A 21,428-nucleotide genomic window follows, 5' to 3' on the forward strand; every position below is an offset into this window, starting at 1 on the left:
TTCTCTGTTTTACATTTCTCTGCCACCAAGGAAGGCTCATATCTTATTACCTTTGCAAACTTTGCTTCTGTGGGTCAGTGTGAGGCTTCCCCCCCCCCAATGAACAGCAGGATGTTTACACTGCTAATACAATCCTTTTTTTTTAGAGAAGCCACTAATGCTCTTTTGAGTATGGAGACTTATTAGGAATTAGTTAGAGGCAAGGGAAAATGAATAACAGTATTCGGAAAAATCACACTTAATGATTACACATTGGCTTTCTTATTTCAGATACAAGAATTGTGCACGAAAAAGCTTGTGTGTGTGTGTGTGTGTGTGTGTGTGTGTGTGTGTGTTGAGACAGTATATTTTAACCTTCAGCAGTGTCCAACTCCTGTTGAAATCAATGACAAATCTCTCATAGATTTAAATGGATCAGAATTTCACCTCTTAATTTTTAGTTTACTCCCCTCCCCCCAAACAAGTGTCCTTTCTTTTCTAGCAGCTGCTTCCATATTGTGATGTTCAGTTAAAAGCTCTCCAATGCGGTCATATTTCATGCAGCATGTTGCTGGTCTGGCTTGAATCAAAGGGGCAGATGTAGTTAAAAACTTTCCATGGACCTTAGTTGCACAGTATCAGATATGTCTTCTGTCTGTATTTTCATGCTGCATTGGCAGAAGAAAAGATTTGTGGATGTAGCAAATCTTTTCCAGCTCTAAAAATGTGTGATTTAATAGTGCATTAGAGCAATCTTATCTTTGGAGTTGCATGGCTTTTTTTAAAAAAAAAATTATTGGGTGACTTTAAAAAAAAGAAAGGATGAAAGAACCATATATAAATTCACTTAGGTTACTAACACTGTTTGTTTCTTTATTTAAAGCATTCCCCCCCCCTTGGTGCTCTTTAACAGAAAAGGCTCACAGAATAGCTTACATAAGATCAATAAAAACAATACAGCCCCCTGCCCACAGGCTTACAATCCAAAAGACCCAACACAAAAGGAAAAAGGAGTGGAGAGGAAATAAAGCAACCTCAGGCATCAGTTCTGAAGATTGCACAACAGTCCTTATAATGACCAGTTGGAGTGGAACTAGTACAGGGAGGGAAGGAGCCTGATAGAGCTGTTCTCTAAGCAAAGCTGATAAAGCCTGGCAGAATAGCAGTTCCATCTACAAATGCATGACTGCATCTAAAGATCAGTGTACATCTGCGATATATGCTAGCATTTTTTAATACATTTCTGTTATTACGCGTATTTTAATTATACATTAGATTGTGGTTGTTGCTGCAATTGTTGTTTTCAATGTATATAGCTACCCATGTAAAATATATATCTTGGGTGGGTTGCAAACAGAGTCACCAGAAAGCTTTTTAAGTGGAGGACTCACGTTGCGATACTAGTTTATTGCAATTATGTATACACTTGGCTTTCAAAAGAAAAAGAAATCCCTGAAAGTGGTAATTGATCAAATCAAAATTATAGGACAAACTCCGTGCCCCTTGGTCAGTCTTAGGAGGGACTCTAGGCTCCTTTGCCTGCTCCCACCTCTGGAGGCTGTTGACCCAAGAATAAAACATTTAATATACTAAGATCAATATACTTAAGAAAGAAAGAAAGAAGACTTAGGAACTTTGACTCCAACTCCCAGTGCAGCTTGCACATAATTCTTACTGATTTAACTGATTTAAAGGGGACTTTGAACTTGCCAGAGATTATTAGTTTCTGATATTCAGCTAGCTAAATGAATTCAGCTTTTTCTTAAGGATGGGTATGGTTGGATGCTAGTTTGCTATTGAGAAATTTTCTTGTTGATGCCAATATTTCTACCTCCATTCCTAAATGTGCAATCCTATATGTGGCTGCTCGGAAATAAGTCCCATTGTTTTCAATGGGGCTTATTCCCATGTGAATACATGTGAATGCTGTCTAATCTCCCAAGCTGAGGTTACTGTTCCTTGTCTGTAAAGCTCCTGGGTTTTTGAAACTTTGTGCATTCAAGTGATATTATTGTGATACTACAGGAGAATGTGGTAGTTTACATGTGAGGGATGGTGGCTTTAGGTGTTTTGAGTCCAGCCGAAAGTCCCTCGGAGCCAGGATGATGGCATGTGAGGTAGAAATGCATCTTCATGGTGCTTAGAGGCACCACTCTTTCTGAAAGCAGCACAGAGATAATATCTGTTTATTCTTCCAATATCTTTCACGTTCATGTTTAATTTTTAAAAATGCTAACTCAAAAATTCCCTCTATTTATGAATTCTTTGTTCTTGCAGAGGGAGTGGAGCAGAAAGGCCAGTCTCCTTCACCCGTGAAATGCAAAGCAAAGCAATCTGAGGACCTGGAGGACGATAATGAGGGTAGGTGGGATTAAGCCTCCTTGGAGTCATTTATCACTTTTTCATTACACAAAGATAGGTTCCCTTTAATTTTTAAATTATACAGTTTGCAGTCTATTTGTTTTAAAATATTACCAGTGTCTATATTTACTGTGCGATTTCTTTATTCCTAGTGCAGTTTGGCCCTGGGTTAAGTGAGCTAAGCCACTTTTCTTTTATCTTTTCCCATGTGCGACCCAAAGTTTTTGTGACAATGATATCCTTTCTGGCAGGAGAGAGATAACAATTGTTTTAATGCCACAATGCTATTTAGTATTTACGGACGTTGGAAAGACAGGATGTGTAGTTTTCAAAAAATGTGTGACCAGGAAACTAAGCAGTTGTCATAATTCTAAAATTGAGTAATTCCGTCTTGCCACGCTACTATGATTGGTCTTAAATAAGAGTTGGAACAGGGCACAAAAAGTCATATTGTTAAATCGCAATAGCAATTTTCTGTTGAACATTCCATTGACTTTAATCTATTGGATTTCAGGTTTACAGCCTGATCCAAACCTTAGCTGGATCTTGGCTACATACACAGAGCTCCCAATGCAACCCAAAATTTCACATTTATTTCGGCCCAGCATGTCTGATGTTGATGTACCTATGCAGCTGATACCCACCGAGGTGAGGAGAAAGCTCCCTGCTCACACGGGAGCTCCATGCATGGATCAGAGCTGGTGTAGTGTACAAGTTAAGAGACTGAGCTATGAGAATGAACCTTGGCTACAGCTCATGCTTGAGGAAGACAGAGCTTAACCACAACCCTGGGTCTGGATGACACACTGAGCCAAACTTTAGCTTAACCCAGGACAGTTTGGGAGCAGGAAGGACCAGAGGGGGCATGTTTGCAGAGTCCCAGTAGGCCATAGTTTGGATTACCATGTTCTGCGAACTAGACCACTGATTAAAAGGGCTGATTGTCACCATAGTTTACTTCAGTGTACTAAAGGATTACTGAATGGGGCACAGACTCCCGAAGCTGACTCCTGATTTGTTCATTGTAGTTATCAAGGAGTCAGAGTTGCATCAGCCCAGTGATACAGTGGCAGACCCTCAAAGTGTCTCTATTTTCCAGGGACATCCCTGATTTAGAAAAGTCGTCCTGGTTTCCGATTTGATCCCGGAATGTCCCACTTTTCCCTATTTTCATTGGAGAAATGTTGGAGGGTAGGGTTAGGATGTCTCTATTTTCATTGGAGATAAGTTGGAGGGTATGGAGTCATCCAGCCCCTAAGCTGTCTGAAGGCAATCCTGTACATACAGAGAAGCTTTTTAAAAAATATTTAATGTTTTATTATGTTTTTATATGTTAGAAGCTGTCCAGAGTGGCTGGGGCAACCCAGTAAGATGTGTGGGGTATAAATAGGAAAATTATCATTATGGAATGGGACGCCCCTATTTTCATCGGATAAATGTTGGAGGGTATGCAGTGGTGAGAGAAGCACTTTCAAAATCAGTCCTATTTAGGATGCTTTTAAGCTTCTACATGGGCTTTCCTGAACTGCAAAGCTATTCATCTAAGAACAGAATTTGACTTCCAGTTAAACATCAGCTAAAGAGAGACTAATTATGATCTTATATTGCTGCGTCTATACATAACACAACATGTAAGCAAGCTCAGTGCAGCATATTCTATGATTTGTAGTTGTGCTGTAGATTCTGAATAGCTTTATTTGTGTATTGTATATTCCTGCGTATAAGACTACTTTTTAACCCAGGAAAATCTTCTCCAAAGTCGGGGGTCGTCTTATACGCCAGGTCGTATTTCTTATACGGCGAGTGTATCCCAAACTATATATTTTAACTGGGAAAGTTCGAGGTCGTCTTATATGCCCAGTCGTCTTATACGCCGGAATATACAGTATTTACGATGCATGTTATTCTTTTTCTTGAGTAAGAATAGTCAGTAATAAAACAACACAGATACCCATATACATTTTATCCTGTGAGCCTCCGTTACTTGACATTGTTTCTTTAAATAAACATCAGGGGTTTCTGTATTAACCTTTTAGCAACCACCAAATATCTACAGCTGGCACTCCATACAATTATTCTTTTGATAAAATAATGATATAGTGATGATTAATGCTCTACTCCCCACTCTCTTGTAGTGTATGGAACAGGATTGATATCATTTCCCCACATTAATGAACTACCAAGGTTTGCAATTGCTTGAAAAGGCATGAGTGAAATGTTAAATCAATGTTAGTACTGCAGAGCCTTGGGATGAAGCAACCTAAAAAACTAAATTAATTAACAGGAAGAGGGTGAAAGAGTGACTCTTTGGAACTCCTATGTCCACCACATTTGCAGTAGTAAGCGTACCTGCAGTGCCTTGCTAGCTCTGATGTGGCACCTGTATTTTAATGACATTGCACAGGTGCTACATTTGAGACACTTCATCCAAAGCACTTATATGCTTTAGCCGCAAATCTTAGGATTAGATAGATTCACTGTTTGTGCAATACCTTGCTAGCATATAAAAGTGTTTGACGGATGACCCAATCATCACTGGAAGCAAGGGTCGGCAAATCATCTTTAACACGGTGAATCATGGATTGACCCCTTTGCCTTTTAGCTTTTAGGTTCAACGTGAAATGTATGAAATACTGTTGAGGAGCTGAAAGCCGTAAGTTTCCTGGCAGATGGGTACTCTCACCTTCCGCATGGAGTGCAAAGGCACTGAGGAGTTCACACAGCCTTGACAAGTCAATGGACAATTATTTTCCAATCTTCTTTATAGATGTGTATTTAGAGATTGATGCTTCTAGCTTTCTTTCTCCGGGGTTCTTTCTCCCCTTATAAATATCTCTGGCAGGGCGGCCCACCCATGAGGCAGAGGGGAGCTGCCGTCTCAGATGGCAGAATCCCATAGGGAGCTATCCGCTCACAAACCCTGCTTGCCCCTGCCATTGTTAGGGTTGTACAGCGGCAGCAAGCAGGGGGACTTCACCTCAGGCGGCAAAATGGGACGGCTCATCCCTGCTCTGTGGGGAAATATATTGGTGAGATCTGGACTGTTGGTCATTTTACTGCCACACTTCAGTTCCCATTTAAACAATTTAGAAATATCCCCAAAGGGTGCTTCACAAACTGCAGGGTCAGTTCCACGTACACAGCCAGAAGCAGGGGCTTACCACATGCCCCCAAGTGGCGGTTTAAAAAACATTAGGTTTCTAGCTGTTACACTGTAATGCCCTTGGTCAGGAAAGCAGTCCTGAACTGATTCAGCAGCACATTTGACCATTTGCTTAAGGGGTTCTGCTGTGTCATTTTCTATCCCTTCTAAAGACGGTGATTGTTTGTTGTTTTGAGACTTAAGTGCTTTGGCACTGTGATACTGGAGCAAAGGGGTTATACATGTATGATTATGTTTGTACCTCACCCTTCCTCCAAGGAGCTCAAGATGGTGTACAGTACCTAGTTCTCTTCTTCTCCATGTTATTCTATTGCTTCTCGGCCTTTTGGCTAACATCAAGTGTAGTATTTCCCCATTTTATCCTTGCAACAACTCTGAGAGGTAGGTTAGGCTGAGAGAGTGAGTGGCCCAAGGCCACGTTATGACTGAGGGGGGATTTGAACCTTGGTCCTAGTCCAGCGCTCTACTGCACTAGAGCAAGGGATTGCCTATGGATTATCTCTTTAACCACATATGCAAGAAGTTGCTAAGAACAGGGAGGCTACTCTGTCTTGTGCTGTAATTCAACAATCAGAAACACCATCCTTTAATTCTTATTTTAAGTATTTTGCTAGCTGAAACGTACCTCTTCTTCTTCTTTTTTTTTAAGCTTCACATTCATTCCCTCAAGAACAGACAATTTGTCTCCCTCCCTCATCCCCACACCCAATTAAATAGTTGCTGGATACTGTGCTACTGGTGCTGAAGCAGGAGAGGGCCACTAGCTAAGTGGAATATTAATTTGAATGCTTTTTAAATATTTGTCTACAAATCCCTTAATTTGTTCTCCTTTGGGGATTTCCACTCAGTCACTGGTGAAACAGCCTGCCTGGCAAATTAATCACTCATTTACAGTGGCTGTTCAGAAGGGATAGAAAAAAGCCATTTCGGCTCAATTTTTGTATGCCTTCCTCCTTACGAATGTAGGAAATAGTTCAGAAGTTACTTACATGTGTGAAGATTCTTAACTATCATCCTGATGGAAGGTCTCTTCCTGTTCTATACCAGATGCCCATAGAATTAGATCTCTGCTTTGATATAGACCAAAGAGACTTATCTGAAATCAGAGAACCCCTGAACTGAATAGTGTTGATTGTAACTTTGTCTGTGATATCCTCAGGGACAACCATTTAATTTTCCACTATAAACCTGAGCCCCATTTGCTATGTTGCAGAAATATATGCCAACACAAAACATGCAGTGGTTGTTAAGCTCTAAAAAAATCCCGGACTATCTTTTTTTTTTTAGAAAAAAGAAAGAAAGGTTTTAAAGAGTAGCATTCTTAGCATCCAGTCAAATCATTTCTCTTCAATAAAGGGAATTTTATAGATCTCTTGAAAAGGACAATTTAAATGAAGATAAAGTACTGCAGAAAAAGTCCTTTGGGGAGTAGCAAGGCAGCAAATATCGCCATGAAACATTCACTCTTTAATGCAAAAATATACTTAAAGGAATTCAGCCTTTCTAGTCTGCTTGAGACCTTGTTACTGCATTTTAGGTTTGACAGTTTCCATTTGTCTTGACACATTATAAATACCTGGGCTACCAGATACCGGTAGTTTCTTTCTGTATACATACGGTATATTTAAAAACACTATGGCCGGGATCCAAAAAGTTCCAAGTGAAAGTGGAATGCACTTCTGCATTTATACAGTGTATGTGAGAGAGAAAGAGAGGAGGGGGTAATGATTTACCCAACTTCTGCTGCATCTCATATTATGCCAGAGGGGATCCCCCCCCCCCCTACTCTCAGAAGTAGCTTATCAGGTAGGGCAAGACCATCTTTGTCTATCTAATACGTGGGTGTGTTTATTACACTTAAATACCACCTTTTCCTCTAAGGAGCTCAAGGCAGTATAAATGGTCTCCCCTCCCCATTTTATCCTCACAACAACCCTGTGAAGTAGGTTAGGCTGAGAGACAGTGACTTTACCGAAGGTTACCCAATGAGCTTCATGGAAACCCTGCTCTCCTAGGTCATAGCCCTAAGGTCTGAACATCAAACCACATTGGCTTTTCAGGTCCTATATCTAACTAGACCAATTCTGTTCTGTTTGGGTTTTATTTTATTACAGTCTGTAGCACTGTTTCGTGAAATTGGAGCCCACAACATACAACGCACATTACATTGCAAAACAAAACCCACTAGTAAAAATATGCACCGACAGGACAGAAGTTGATGCAGAAGGACTCTAATTTTTTTTAGTAGTAAGTGTGGGAGCCAGGCCTTCTGGTTTTTCTAGAAATGGTTTTAATTCTGTTTCCCTTTTCTTCTTTTCCATTGAGCTAAAATAAGGTGCAAAGTTCCAAGACACTAAAGTGACTAATGTAATGTTGTCAGAGGAAAATTATATACAGTGACAACCCGCAGTACCTCCAGGGTACTCATCTGTCAAGGAACTCATTTCACATTTCTATCCATTATCTGAATAACCAATAAACCCCCATGACTGCGCGGTGCAGAGAGGAAGCAGGGATGATAGCCTTTATGAAATTTTAACACAGCTATGGCTTTAAATAGCATTGTGTGCGTTTGGAATACCACACTGCCAGGTCTCTCCTTTTGTTCTTCTCCTCCCATTATTATTACTATTATTACAACTAGTAGTGGCGGCGCCAATGGTGATGTTTTCTGGAAGGCATCTAATATTGACCTTACCTTTTAGTGACCTCCTCTATTTCCTTTTAACAGTTTTCCAACCCACTACATTGCACTGCACAGAGCTGTATGCAAACAACAGACTTTTATTAATTTGTGGCACATAAAAAGAACTGTGCTCCATTGACTAGCAACCCATATAAAATAACAGCAATCCGCTGTGTTAATTACAAAAATAGATTCCACAACTTCAGTGTGAACAATGACTTAATCAATGCAGTAAGCAGTGATACTGAAGAAAGGCATCAAAGCATTTAAGAGGAAGTGTTCTGTTCCTTTTTTATTTTCTTGTGGCGAATGTTTCTTTTTTCATTTTTGACAGAGCAAGGTTGTTCACCATTTTTAATATTCAGATGATAATGTCATGCTACATGTGCTCCAACTACCTCAGCTGGTCACCAGGGACAGCCCTTATTTGCTGGTATCTGCCTCTGGTAAAAATATCTCAATGCCACGTGGGAAGATGCAAGGGATGCTTTTTAAGCACATGCTTGGATGTCTCTTCTGCAAATGAAAGAGCTCATCCTGCTTCTGGAAGGGACTGAGATCCAGCAGAGGCTCCTGCTGGAGGATCGAGGGAGGTGATTTTTGTTTACCCTCCCTCCCCACTGCAGCCCCTCCCCATGCAACTTCCCACACCGTTCCGGGGGGTCCTCGGACCCTCTAGAGCAGCTTTTCAGGGGTCACAAGGGGCTGCAAGGGAAAGGAGCAATGGGTGGAAAGTGTCTTCCCCCGGGGGCACTGACTTGCACCCAAGATCGAGGGGGCCTGGTGCTCATCGTGTGCATGTTGCGCGTTGGATGTGTGCGACGTCATGCATGCATTGCACATGCAACGTCACATCGTTGGAAGGAGGCCGTGCGCAGAGACCAGCACGCTGCGGCTTCAATGGTTGGTGGCTCCTCCTCTCTCATGCTCAGGAGGAGCTGACCACTGAAGCTGCACCATTCTTGGCTCTGTGCTCAGCCTCCTCTGCCCCCTCAAGAATAAGGGAACCCAGCCCTCTGGCAACAGATACTGGTGGGGGCAAAGACAGCTTGGCCCTGTAGAGTCAGCCTTCCTGCCTTTCCCCATCCTCCAACAGGAAGATTCGATGAGCTCATGAGAATTCTGAATCCAACCCTTTGTCAGTATCCATGCCCATTCACTAGATCTGTGCATTTTCATGACTACTGACTGAAGAGAAGAGAAATCCTAAGTAGCAGCATCTAAAGCTGTAACCTTGAACACATTTACTAGGATGTGAGCCCAGTTAAGCACAGTGGGGCTTACCTTGGAATAAACATGCCTAGGATTGCACTGTGAATGGCTTGAAATGTTGGCCCCATTTATTCTTAAGGCCATTATACTGAAAATAATATTCATTATCTCACTGTTTTTACGGTCAAGTAAGTGAACAGCGTTTATGCCTCCGCCTTCCTTTCAGAGCCATGAGGTTGTTCAGACAAGGCCCCTTGATTAATGGGAATTTAATGAAGTGGCTGCTGCTGCAGCGAAGCAAGGAGACCTCCAAAGTTGTTTTGGCTAGCCAGGCACATCGCATGTCCAAGGTTTCCTGGAAATCAAACGCAGGAGCTTTAGGTGAGCGTCTAGTAGGAAATTGCAGCTGAAGCAGAGGCTCTGCAGGTGTGCGTGCTTAGTTTGAGTCCAGAGAGTTTGTATTGATTCTGCATTGGTAATAGAACCGCCATAGCTGATCATGCTTGTTTCCTAACAATTCCTTCACAATTTATAAATACACTGTATTTGAACAAAGACACCACAAGATTTTGCTGCTTTCTCCTGGGAAAGAGGACTGCCCTGAGTTTCCTGCCACTTGACAAAGTAGGAACAAAACAACAGGAATCTTGTTTCCTGAGAACAGTGTATACCTTCTCCCATAATGCTTGGTTCAAGAGGGGCAAGAGGTATTGAACCCTGTAGAGACAAAACAGCAAAGCATCCCATGAACTCAAGTTCACGTTCTGAATGCCTGCCCAGTGCCTTTGTCTTCTCAGGCCTCTTTACTTTCTGAAACCTTTGAGAAGAAACCTTGTTGGCTCATGTTTTCTTTCTAGTTTTTCCCTTGATTATTACAGAGCAGTTGCTGAGGGAAGGAGATTTGTGGGTTTCCCCTGTCTTTTTCGTAAGCAACTGGATGTTGCAAGCAAGTGCAAAGAGCAGCCTGACAAATTGATAACCTTGTGCTAAATTCTGACTCAATGTTGAAATAAGCTGTTTGGACTGTGAACACACTATTGGGCTCGGAAAACTGTTTAACAATTACTAATTCTGCTACACCTCAGTTGAAAATGCTTCCCCCCCCAATTCACTGCCTTAGCCCCCTCTCCCTACCATCAGGTTACACACCAAGCTGTAATTAAAACAGACCCAAATCATCATTTATTTCTAAATATGAAAATGTGTGGAAGATTCTGTACATCAGGCAATTGCCCTGATGATTAATTTTAAGATATTTGTTGGGGCTTGGCTTTGAAGACAAGGGAAGGGGGCAGGGAGAAAGTTGTTTAAATTTTGGACGTCTTCTGTAACTGGAATAGTCTGAACTCCAGCTCTGTTTTCTACCAGGTGTTTGTGATTAATCGCAATGCATGTATTTAACACAGAAAGCACCACACAATTGTGTTGCTTAGATTTTCAGAATATTTCTGGAAAAGGTGTTGTGTATTGCCTGAGACATAACTGTTGCCAAATGTTGACTTGTGTCAGCTCAACACGAATGTTCAGGAAGCTCAGTTTTGTGCTCTGAGCTCAAATAAATTGTAGATGTGCTTTGGCTGGTAACTGGCCCATGGCTTCATGATGTTCTGCTTGATATGCATTTCCCATATGGCCACTGAATACAACTGGTGGGGTATTGTTGTTGGACCTGCTGGTCTGCAGTGTAGGTAATCTATAAAGCCTTAAACGGCTCAAGACCACAATACCTCAAGGACTGCCTCTTTCCATATGAACCTCCCCGGACCCTGAGATAATCTTCTGAGGCCCTCCTTCCTGTGCCTCCTCCTTGAGAGGTCCAGAAGGTGACAACATGAGAACGGGCCTTCTCTGCAGTGGCTCCCCATCTGTGGAATGCTCTCCCCAGGGAAGTTCGCCTGGCGCCTTCATTATACACCTTTAGGCACCAGGCAAAAATGTTCCTTTTTAACCAGGCCTTTGATTGATCTGATTGACATCCTATGCCCTTTTAAAAAGTGGCTCTTTGGGGGGGTGGGGTGCGAGGTGTTATTGGGTTGTTGTTTTTATTTTGATTATATATATTGTGGTTTTTATGTTGACCTTTTCTGTGAACTGCCCTGAGACCTCCAGGTATAGGGTGGTATATAAATTCAATCAATCAATCAATCATCTTAGAGCCCCACAAGTGCTCCTGTCCCGCCCCGTCCCGCCCCCGGTTCCCTGGCATGATATTATTCCATGGCCCTTTCCTGTGCCAGGGAAGCAATATGCCTGAATGACTAACACAATCAGTGGTGGCTTGAGAAACTCACTGACATCAGACCCCTCAAATCCCACTGGCAGCCTGTGGATCTTCTTAGGAGCCAGTTACATGGTGGTCTAGTGGTCTACCTAGTGGTCTAGTGATGGAACTGATGCTTCTGTGACACTCCATCCCTCACCACCTAGGTTACATATGAACCCTGGGAAGCATGTAGGACGGGCCATCCATAAGTGCTCCTGTTGTACTTTGAGCAATGGGTGACATGTTTACGTCTCATCTCCTGGGCACAGCAGAAGAGTCGTTGATTCTGGGGAAGCAGTATTCCTACCAAGAGCTGAATGCCCCCAAGGGAAAAGCTTGCAGTTGAGGTGTTACGCTTCCTTTATACAGACCACTTGCACAGTAGGGCATAACTTCTGACTGCCAAAATAGGAAGAAAGCATCTTAGCATTTCTTAAAAGCTGTGCAACGAAGGAAAAATCAAATGGCCAGGCAGCAGGTTGCTAAGTTTCTTCGGCTTTCTATGTTCGTGATGGGATCAGTAAGTGGTGTGACAATGCATTCTCTGGAGAGCTGTTACAATGAAAGTGGAAAATGCTGAAACTCTCTCTCCTGTTATAGCTCTGAGATTACTTTCTGCTTTCTACAAAATTCTTGTTTCATCCTCTCCCATCTGACCTCCTGGCTTATTATTGCATCAGCTGTTTCATTTGGGGGCTGCTACTGCAGCATATGCATTTAGCCTTGCCTCTTTGCATACTGAGCACCACTCCTTAAAAGTGGTGGAAAAGAATGCAGGCTTTAGCAAGTTTCTGTATTTTCTATTTTTAGTGGGTAAGCCTCTTGTCTTCATTGTGAATGAAACAGCTGCTTATTAAACACTGGGCTGACTGCTTCTTCTAGCTATAGATGTGCATATCAACCCTTAAATTCCTTTAGTGTCATAAAAGAAATTGAGGAAGAGGGGAATATTAATTATATTCAGTGGCCGTTCTGGCAAAGGAAAAGAAGGCCCACAGCCAGAAATCTGTATTCAGTGAGTGATGGGCTTATTTGTCTGTGATGTGCTACCGCAACTCACAGTCTCCTGTTTTAAAATTGTTTCTTTCTCCTCAGAAAGGCAGACAGATGTTTCTGTTTGGCATTAGATATAACTTGGAACCATTTAAATTTCCTTGTCTGAAATGATACAGGGTGTCATGCGCCGCATTTGCTATCATATTTGGAAGGAGTGACAGATTACTACAAATCAATTATTGTTTAAGGGAGAGGAGGAGATCTTGCGAAGCAGTTGTCACCTAAATAAAAATTATATAATTTCCAGTTTCTGCTGTAGCAGACAGAAGGCAGCAGAAGATATTGTCAAGTTGGGGCAAAGGAACAGATATTTTTATTACTAATGGTGTCATCAGGACAGACGCCAGACAATAAGTTTGGATTTTCCATTGCTCCTACAGAGTGAATGAGAGAGCGAGAGAAATGAAGCTAGGGAACAGACACATGTTTTTGCCTCTTTGCTTGAGACATGCACTATTAAAAACCTTTCCATTTGCTTTGATTCTAGTGTCAGTAGAGAGACATAATTAGGAAAAGGTTCTTCATCAATAAAAGATGTTCAGTGAAAGACTGTCATTTGCAAACATGTTTTTTCTTTTAAATATTTGTGAATGTTTAAGAAGGGGGCTTCTTTAGATCTCTGTGTACTATTTTCCTATAACAGTTCTTTACCATCTCTCTCATTCATATATATATATATATATATATATATATATATATATATATATATATATATATATCCTTTGCCTCTGTGCAATAAGCTCTGCCCCTTTGACTAGACATTGCCAATAAATTGCCTCCATCCATATGCTTTGGGTATCATTTTACGACATACGTTATGCAGCTCTGGTATAATTGAACCAAGTCATCCGACGGACATTTGCCTATTGCAAATGTTACTGGAACATTTTGACGCACGCTTCCACATTACTTTTCCCGTGTCACCTTTGTAGCCCCCGCAGCAAGAAAGGGGATATTGCAGTCTGTAAAAGGTCACATGTGTGTGTCTGGCAATGCTTTGGGAGGCTTCACTGTCATTCATGTGTTGGAGACTCTGATCTGAACTTTTGAACATTGCAATCTGTCTCTATTTTCTACTTACATTGAAACCAGCCTTGTGTATGGCCCTGGCGTAGGTCATCATGTCTTGGAATATCTTTGAAAAGTAGGCTGAATAAATGACACGTTGACAGCCTGAATGAGTACATACTGAATCATTCTCCAAAGGCTTGTTCAACATGAACATATTCAGCTTGAACTGACCAAGGTGGGCAGGGAGGAAGTCTGCATGGTAGACTGAGAGAATCTAAAACAATTGTTGTGTCAATCAGGACTGAAATTCCTATAGAAGACGCAGGGTTGCGGCCACCACTTCTGACTTAGTTACTCTAGTGTGACATTTACCCTACGTGATGTGGTTGGAATTACCCAGAAGGTGTAATTTGTTACACATTGTTACTAACTGCATGCCACATGGCCAGTTAAGTATGGGTTTCATAGCATTGATTGAATACTTTTAGAAAACTATTTTATGAGCAACCCCCTAGAACAGTGCTCATCTGCCATAAGTAGGATCACACATGTGGTGTCCAAACCATTCCTGAAAGTGCCACTGCTCTGAATATATTTAGAAGAGCAAAATATACATTATTATCAGTAAATGTTTTTCAATGTGACAGCCGATCTTCTGGCCAAAGAAACTATGTTGAAATAGTAGGAATAAGCCAAAATGCTCTTGTCCTTCCCTACCAACGGGTGATTTATTACAAACTCGATGGAAGACACTAGAGAAAAAGTTAAGTAGCACAACACAAAATTGCTCTGTGCTGCTATTTTTTTTTACTTTGATATCATCTGCTTTTGTGGTTTACGTTTATGATTTTAATCCTATGTGGTATTTAATTTTGATATTTTTTGTAACCCGCCCTGCAACCATTTTGTTGAGGTTTTTATTTTTTTTGATTAAATTTCTATACTGCTCTTCATCCAAGGTTCACAGGGTGGTTTACAATATAAAAACACAACATACAGTAGTAACAAACAAAACAATAATGTCCATGCACAGTTTAAAAGGCCATAAACTGTTTAATTAGTCAAAGGCCTGGGCAGAGAGGAATGTTTTTGCCTGACACCTAAAGATATGCAATGAAGGTTCCAGACTGCAAGTTCCTCACCCATATCAACGTTTGATTTCTTTACAGGAAGATCAGTCTGTGGGTCACTCAAGATTTTTTTTCTTTCTGTCTCTATTGGTAGGAACTTAACGCTATTCAAAAGAAGTATGTACAGTCATACCTCGGTTTAAGTACGCTTTGGTTTGAGTACTTTCAGTTTAAGTACTCTGCGGACCCATCTGGAACGGATTAATCCACTTTCCATTACTTTCAATGGGAAAGTTCGCTTCAGGTTAAGTACGCTTCAGGTTGAGTACTCCGTGGACCCGTCTGGAACGGATTATTTCACTTTCCATTACTTTCAATGGGAAGGTTCGCTTCAGGTTAAGTACGCTTCAGGTTAAGTACAGACTTCCAGAACCAATTACACTCATACTTTGGGTTAAGAACACTTCAGGTTAAGTACAGACTTCCGGGACCAATTGTGTACTTAAACCGAGGTACCACTGTATATGAATCTAATCCATGTGCTGTAAAACTGCAAAGCAGCATGAGTAAACTTGTGTGATTAAGGTGCAGGATGTTAAATGAAGAAACAAACAGAACAATCCTAAAACTATATTAAAAATGCTTGAATTTAGCAATATTGGCCCCCAAAAATCCATCATATAGCATGACCTCTGAAATATGTCATTAAGGCACAACAAAAGGTATTAGGTTGTATCCAGGTTTAGTCCTACTTAGCGTAATTTAGTCATGCTCATTCGTTGCTGAAGGTTGTATCCAATGTAGTTCTAAGTACGCCTCCCGTCAACACAACAATTTCTACTTGCAGAATAGAACCCTTTCCTCCCCCTGTGACCCTTAAACTTGTTCTGGGGGGTTATTCCAATCCTCCAGAGCAGATTTGATGAGGCAGGGAAATGCTCAGTGGACAAATGAAAGCCTTTGTAGTGATGGGATGTGTTAGTTTTGCTACCACCCTCCGTGCTGGAATAAACCCTGTGGAGGCCCCTAGGCAGTCAAAATCCCGGGAGGATGCTAGCATTGAACTAAGAAAGCTTGATTGAGATTTTCTTTCAAGATCAAATCAATATTATTTGGCTCCATTGTTGTGGGGCCCCTATATAGGCTGGTGCGTACTCTGCCTATTTGTAATCCCTGTGCATTTACTCTGAGTAGAACTAACATTGGCTACAACCCATTGCTGAAATAAGTAGCATTGAATACAATGCAAAATAAATATTTACTTACTAGTGTTGTTCTGTTTTAACTTTGTGTCACTTTCCTTTGTACACATCATCAGTTGTGGTGAGCTAATGATATAGCTCTTATTGAAGACTGATGATCATGTTATTTATTATTTATTTATTATTTTATGCAGGCTGCAAACCACTGAAGTACTAAGAAATTACTAGAGCTTGCCATCCATTTAGGTCAGCTGAAATCAGTGTGAGATGTTATAAGTGAACTAAAGGTCCAAGGGTCCCCAGCATGACTACTGAATGTAATGTCAAGGCACTGATTTATACCAGTTGAGAATCTTTCCCCTAGTGCTGATCTGAATGTAACTGCAGGATCTGTAGTTGGGAGGGGGGGGATTAAATCCTCTACACTAGCTCCATCTGGTGGTTTTTTTAAAAAAATGTGCAGACTGCAAAGAAGCTAAAAGAGCGAGAAAACCGGTTGTTTATAATGACTACTAGCTGAATAAACAATTCTGTTAAATGCAAAATGTTCCCTTAGTGGACATTTACCTTTCCTTCCTTCCTCCTTCCTTCCTTCTTTCCTTTCTCATTGGCATAAAGGTGCTATCATGCTTCTCTGTGCTGCTGTGAGGGCTTTCACGTGTTAAGGCACAGATGTGCTAAAGGAACGGGGTATATAAATTGCAATACCGAAAAGGAAGCAGAGCAGGAGATACAATCATAGCAGCACGAGAGGGAGGATTGATGTTGATCATTACCAAGCCTTTTGCAGGATCAGCTGATGTACATCTGCAAATGAATTTCACTCAGTTCATTTTCTAGATAAATTTCTAGCATTTCTCTTTATACCTATTCCTATTCAGTGCTCTCTGTCTCTCTCTCACACACAGAGTTTGGCAACGTTGTTCAAGCAATTACTCTGCTGTCTTATTATTATGGCCATTTGAGCTCAGGGGTTCCAGACTAGTGGAAACAGCAGTTACCTGGTTCATTCAGGCTACGGTTCAGGAACTTGGTGCTCTCCACATAGCATCCTCTTATGGTGAAGCCTTGTCTTTACTTCTGGGATTCAAGAAGCAGGGAAAAGAATGTCACTCGAAGCCAGGGAGGGTGATCCAGCCAGCAAAACTTAGCCACACTGCTGCATTTTGTCTTTCTGTCTCACACAGCCTTCGAGTCATTTGTCATGCATTTTTTATAAGGTGTTGAGCATCTTGAAAGGTTCAGATGCAAGGTGAACATTTTGACTGTTTTATCCAGGATTTCTGCATGCTACGTAGCCTTGATTTTTAATGAGATTTCCGTGTTTCAAAAATGTAGCTATATTAAGACATTTTCTAGAGTGGTCTACACTTTTATTGGAGGAGCAACAGAGAGCATGGCTTGAGTCCAAAATAGTGCAAGGTTGTTTTCACTCAATCAAGGATGCTTTCTGTAGCAGGCCCCTGTGACCCCTAAAGATTTGGGGACCCGCCAGAGCCGCTGAGAAAGTCGGGGAAGGCAACAGCTGAATGACATTGGCAGTGTTCCCCAAACATGTATGGGGAAGTACTTTCCATTGGTGCATAGAAAGAAAACACAATTGAAAATTATCCTGCCTAGTATGGAGTCTTCATGGAAGCCAGTAAAGCACGTACAAATGAGTATAGGTTTACAGGCAGTGCTGTCGAATGCTGCAAGCTGCTTCGATCAGCCACACTGTTAGGGAGGTAGATATTATTAACTATTTACGTTTGCCATTTTTCACTTCTGAATATCCTCCTTTTTTGTTACAGATCCTGCCATAAATCAGAAGGTTTATTGGCTGCAGTTATTCCCACATTGCCTGATTAACTAATAAACTGTATTTCATAACTTTTGTCATTGTTTCTGGCAGGTGACAACGTCACAGAGGCTAAGCAAAGTGCCGATGAAATCGAGAGTCAGAGTCAAGAAGCAGGTTTGTGTTGTGCTGCGCTCTGTTAAAGCATTCTATCACTCAGGCTCCCCCTACCTTGGTGAACAATAATCCTAGTCAATGCTATTGACTGAAAACGTTTGTACATTTTCACCGGATTAAGTCGGGGCTTGTGCAGTTCTCCCGTTGGAGGCCAGAGCCCTATTCATTATGAATGAATGTATTCCCTTCCAGCCCAGGAATGCAGTCTTTCCTGTTAGTAACTGGCAGCACATTCCCTTCTTAAGGTGGAATAGATCCTAGAAACCCTGTAAATGGAAAATGTTTACAGCAGTATCGTATAAGGTTCATACATCAAAGAAGGAAAGGAATGTGGAGAAAATAAGATGGAGCTTCTCTGCCTTTAGTAAACCTACAATTTATCATGTATATTTAGCTTCTAAGTAACCATTTTTATGCATGCTGCTTTACAAATTGGATTACTGACATTTCAGAAAGATTCGGTGAACAAACCTTGAAAAATAAGCATCATTCAAAGCTCATAAAAGCAGTAGGAATAAACTGTGGGTGTCATTCAACCAGGTTGCACTCAGAGTAGACCCATTGAAATCAGTGGACATATCTTAGTCATCTTCAGTCACATTAGTGGGATCTACTCTTAGTTCAAACCACCCCATGTTTAAAATTTCTGAATTACACATTTAAAAGTGAAGTTTTTATAGAAAAAATGCCATGCTTCCATTCAAAGCGGGTTATTTTCCTTTCGTTATTTTAGGTTTTTGTGGGGTGGGAGCTGCCCAAAGTGGCCTCAGCACAACGAAACTATCAAAGTAACTACCCTGTAACAAGTAAAAATTGCTTTGAAAGCCCTTATCCCACTGCTGCATTATAATACTAGGTTATTTTTCATGTACTTCAAATAGCATACTCTTCATCTTGTCTGGCCCACCTAACCAGCACTAATGGTATATTCTGTTGCTTGCACATATTTAATTCAGGTAGCACGGCCCATCTTTTAGTGAAAACTTTTCTATCAGCTCTGAAAGCTTTTATTAATACCTGGAAGCTACAGCAGGAGAGGTCCAATCACTCAATGCAGTAGAGCGAAGCAGCCAAGCTATCCAGCCTACATTACTGAGTCATTTGGTCTGTGTATACGGCATTGTGGCTGTTTCTAAAGAGTTGAATTTATGTTACAGCAAAATCCCCTTCCATTCCTGCCCCTTGTTATGGTCTGCAGGAGAATCACTGTGTATGAAACTCTATCACCTTTCTGCCATAGAATTCTGCTGACTCCGATTATCCAACTATTTATTCACAGTTGCAATGTTCTCTTGATGCTTTCTGATTTAAGCTGATTTTATCTATCAACCCATTTTTAGGCTGTTTTTTTTTTCTTCAATGCCTGCTTAGTGAGCATCTACACATGTGCAGTCATGCACTCAGTTTTCATTGGGACTCATTTTAAATCTCATTTTATTTTTCAAAATGGCAAGAGCTCCGTTCAAATCCTGCCAAGATGTGGTTTTCATTTTGCTGTATCAAATCTAAGCGTTAGAAATGGGCCTGAAAAGTATAGCTTTTTATATGTCACAGGTAGAATGTCTAGAGAATAAGGGCCAGACCTTTAATGATGGGAGTTATGACCTAGCTTCTTTCTCCCCTACTGTCTTATTTCCAACTCTTGAAATAAAGGACAAAGTAGATGCTGTGCATTGGAGCAAGTTGCTCAACTTTTCTTTCATGTGGGAATGAGCACTGCATGTGTTTTCTGACATGAGACATGCCACTTGAAGTCTTGCACATACGATTTCCTGCTGTCAAGTCCTCTCTCCAAGCAATGATATCTAATCACCTGTAGACTTACATTTAAATGAGATGTTTAATATTGAGTGCCACACTGGGCTGCTTTTATGTGCCATTTTTTCCATTGCCAGCCCAACACTGGTACATTCTGTACCACTGTGTGTCATGGATACTAATCAATATTGATCCAGAGCAGATTCCAATGTATGGTTAGCAGAGTAACACCTTAAACACGTTGCAGGATTCCCCAAAAATAGACCAGAGGCAATTGTATTTCATCCAGCAGAGCTTTACTGCTACTGAAGGCAAATGAACATAATGGCCACAAATCCAATACATTCAGGGTTAGCACTGTCCATAAGAAATCCAGTTGCAGCAGACCAAAGTCAAACTTACAATAAGTCTCAAACCTTAACACTAAGCATCTACAGTGGTACCTCGAGTTACAAACGCCTCAGGTTATAAACGCTTCAGGTTACAAACTCCGCTAACCTGGAAGAGTTACATCAAGTTGAGAACTTTGCCCCAGGACAAAGTTGCAATCCTATACACAGTAGGAATAACTGCCATTGAGCAAAACGGTCTGAACAACAAGCAACACGTCGGCTAATAATATACTGAGAATATTTTTATAACACTATACTGTTTGAAAATTCATAAACAGAAGACGTATAATATGTGCATGGAGTCACAAACTAATAAGAATCAAATAAATGTTTCATGAACAGGAATGGTGGGAGTGGCAAGTCACTGTCAAAGATCACTGAAATGGAGGCAGAATGCCTTTCCAAGTCAATATCCTTCCTACAAACGTGAGATGATGGGTGCTCCAGACGTTGCAATAGGGTGCTCCGAGCACAGCAGCAGACAGTGCAGTTCTTTCAGGATAATGAACCATTTCAATGATAAATCTTCATCAGCTGGCAATAATATGAAATGAAATCCATTACATTCAAATATAGTTCAGTGAAAGAAATGACAGGCCTGCATGTTAACCAACCAGTAATAAATACATACCAAATCAATAGTCCCCAAAGGGTACATCAAATGGCCATTGAACAAAATGGGGCTCATTCCTGAGCTGTCAGTCACATATGCCCCCCTTTTTCTTTCTTTTTTTCTTTTACAAAGCGCAGCCACAGATGCTGCAGTCTAAATGGAAGGAGAAGCTTCTTAACTCTTTCCCTTTGGGTAATTTTTCAATTAAAAATTGCCCCCAAGTTGCTTTCCCACCAATTAAATGGAAAATATCTATTTTAGAATGAAACGAGAATGGCGGGGGAAACTAGGCTACTCTTTGATCAGTTAAATTGACAGCATTTTGCAAATCCTCAAAATGCATTGTATATGTTAATGGAGCATAAGAACTGTTTGTCACTCCCTCCATCTGCACCCAGGTTGTAAATATGTGTTAATAAACCATATTTATTAAAGAAACGACAGTCACCGCCACGTCTTGATTCCCAATGGAAACATGAACCTGGATGAGCTCCTGGAACCCCCAAAATCTTGCTACTTCTAAGCAGAGATTGGGGGTTTCACACAACCTTTGTAATAATATTGTACAGAAAGTTGGCTTTTCTATTAAGCGTGTGCTTTAGGCTTTGTTTATTTTGATAGTGGGGTCAAAAAAGAAGCAGCAAATGTCAAGATGAACATCTTTCTAAGTGTCAAAATGGGGAAAGAAAACATGCTAAGAATATG

General features: G+C 41.0%; 1 protein-coding gene across 2 annotated transcripts in view; it reads left to right on the forward strand.

Annotated features, from left to right (window-relative positions):
* The window catches only part of MACROD2 (mono-ADP ribosylhydrolase 2), a 900,701-nt gene that overhangs the window by 796,279 nt on the left and 82,994 nt on the right, over positions 1–21,428 (forward strand). For both annotated transcript variants that reach the window (XM_035110055.3, XM_035110056.3), the window contains exons 10-11: positions 2,257–2,340; positions 17,898–17,960. In XM_035110055.3, the coding sequence (XP_034965946.3) occupies positions 2,257–2,340; positions 17,898–17,960 (147 nt within the window). The remainder of the gene's footprint in view (positions 1–2,256; positions 2,341–17,897; positions 17,961–21,428) is intronic.

The sequence above is a fragment of the Zootoca vivipara genome, chromosome 3 (genome assembly GCF_965207765.1).
Source record: "Zootoca vivipara chromosome 3, rZooViv2.hap1.1, whole genome shotgun sequence".
Taxonomy (NCBI): domain Eukaryota; kingdom Metazoa; phylum Chordata; class Lepidosauria; order Squamata; family Lacertidae; genus Zootoca; species Zootoca vivipara.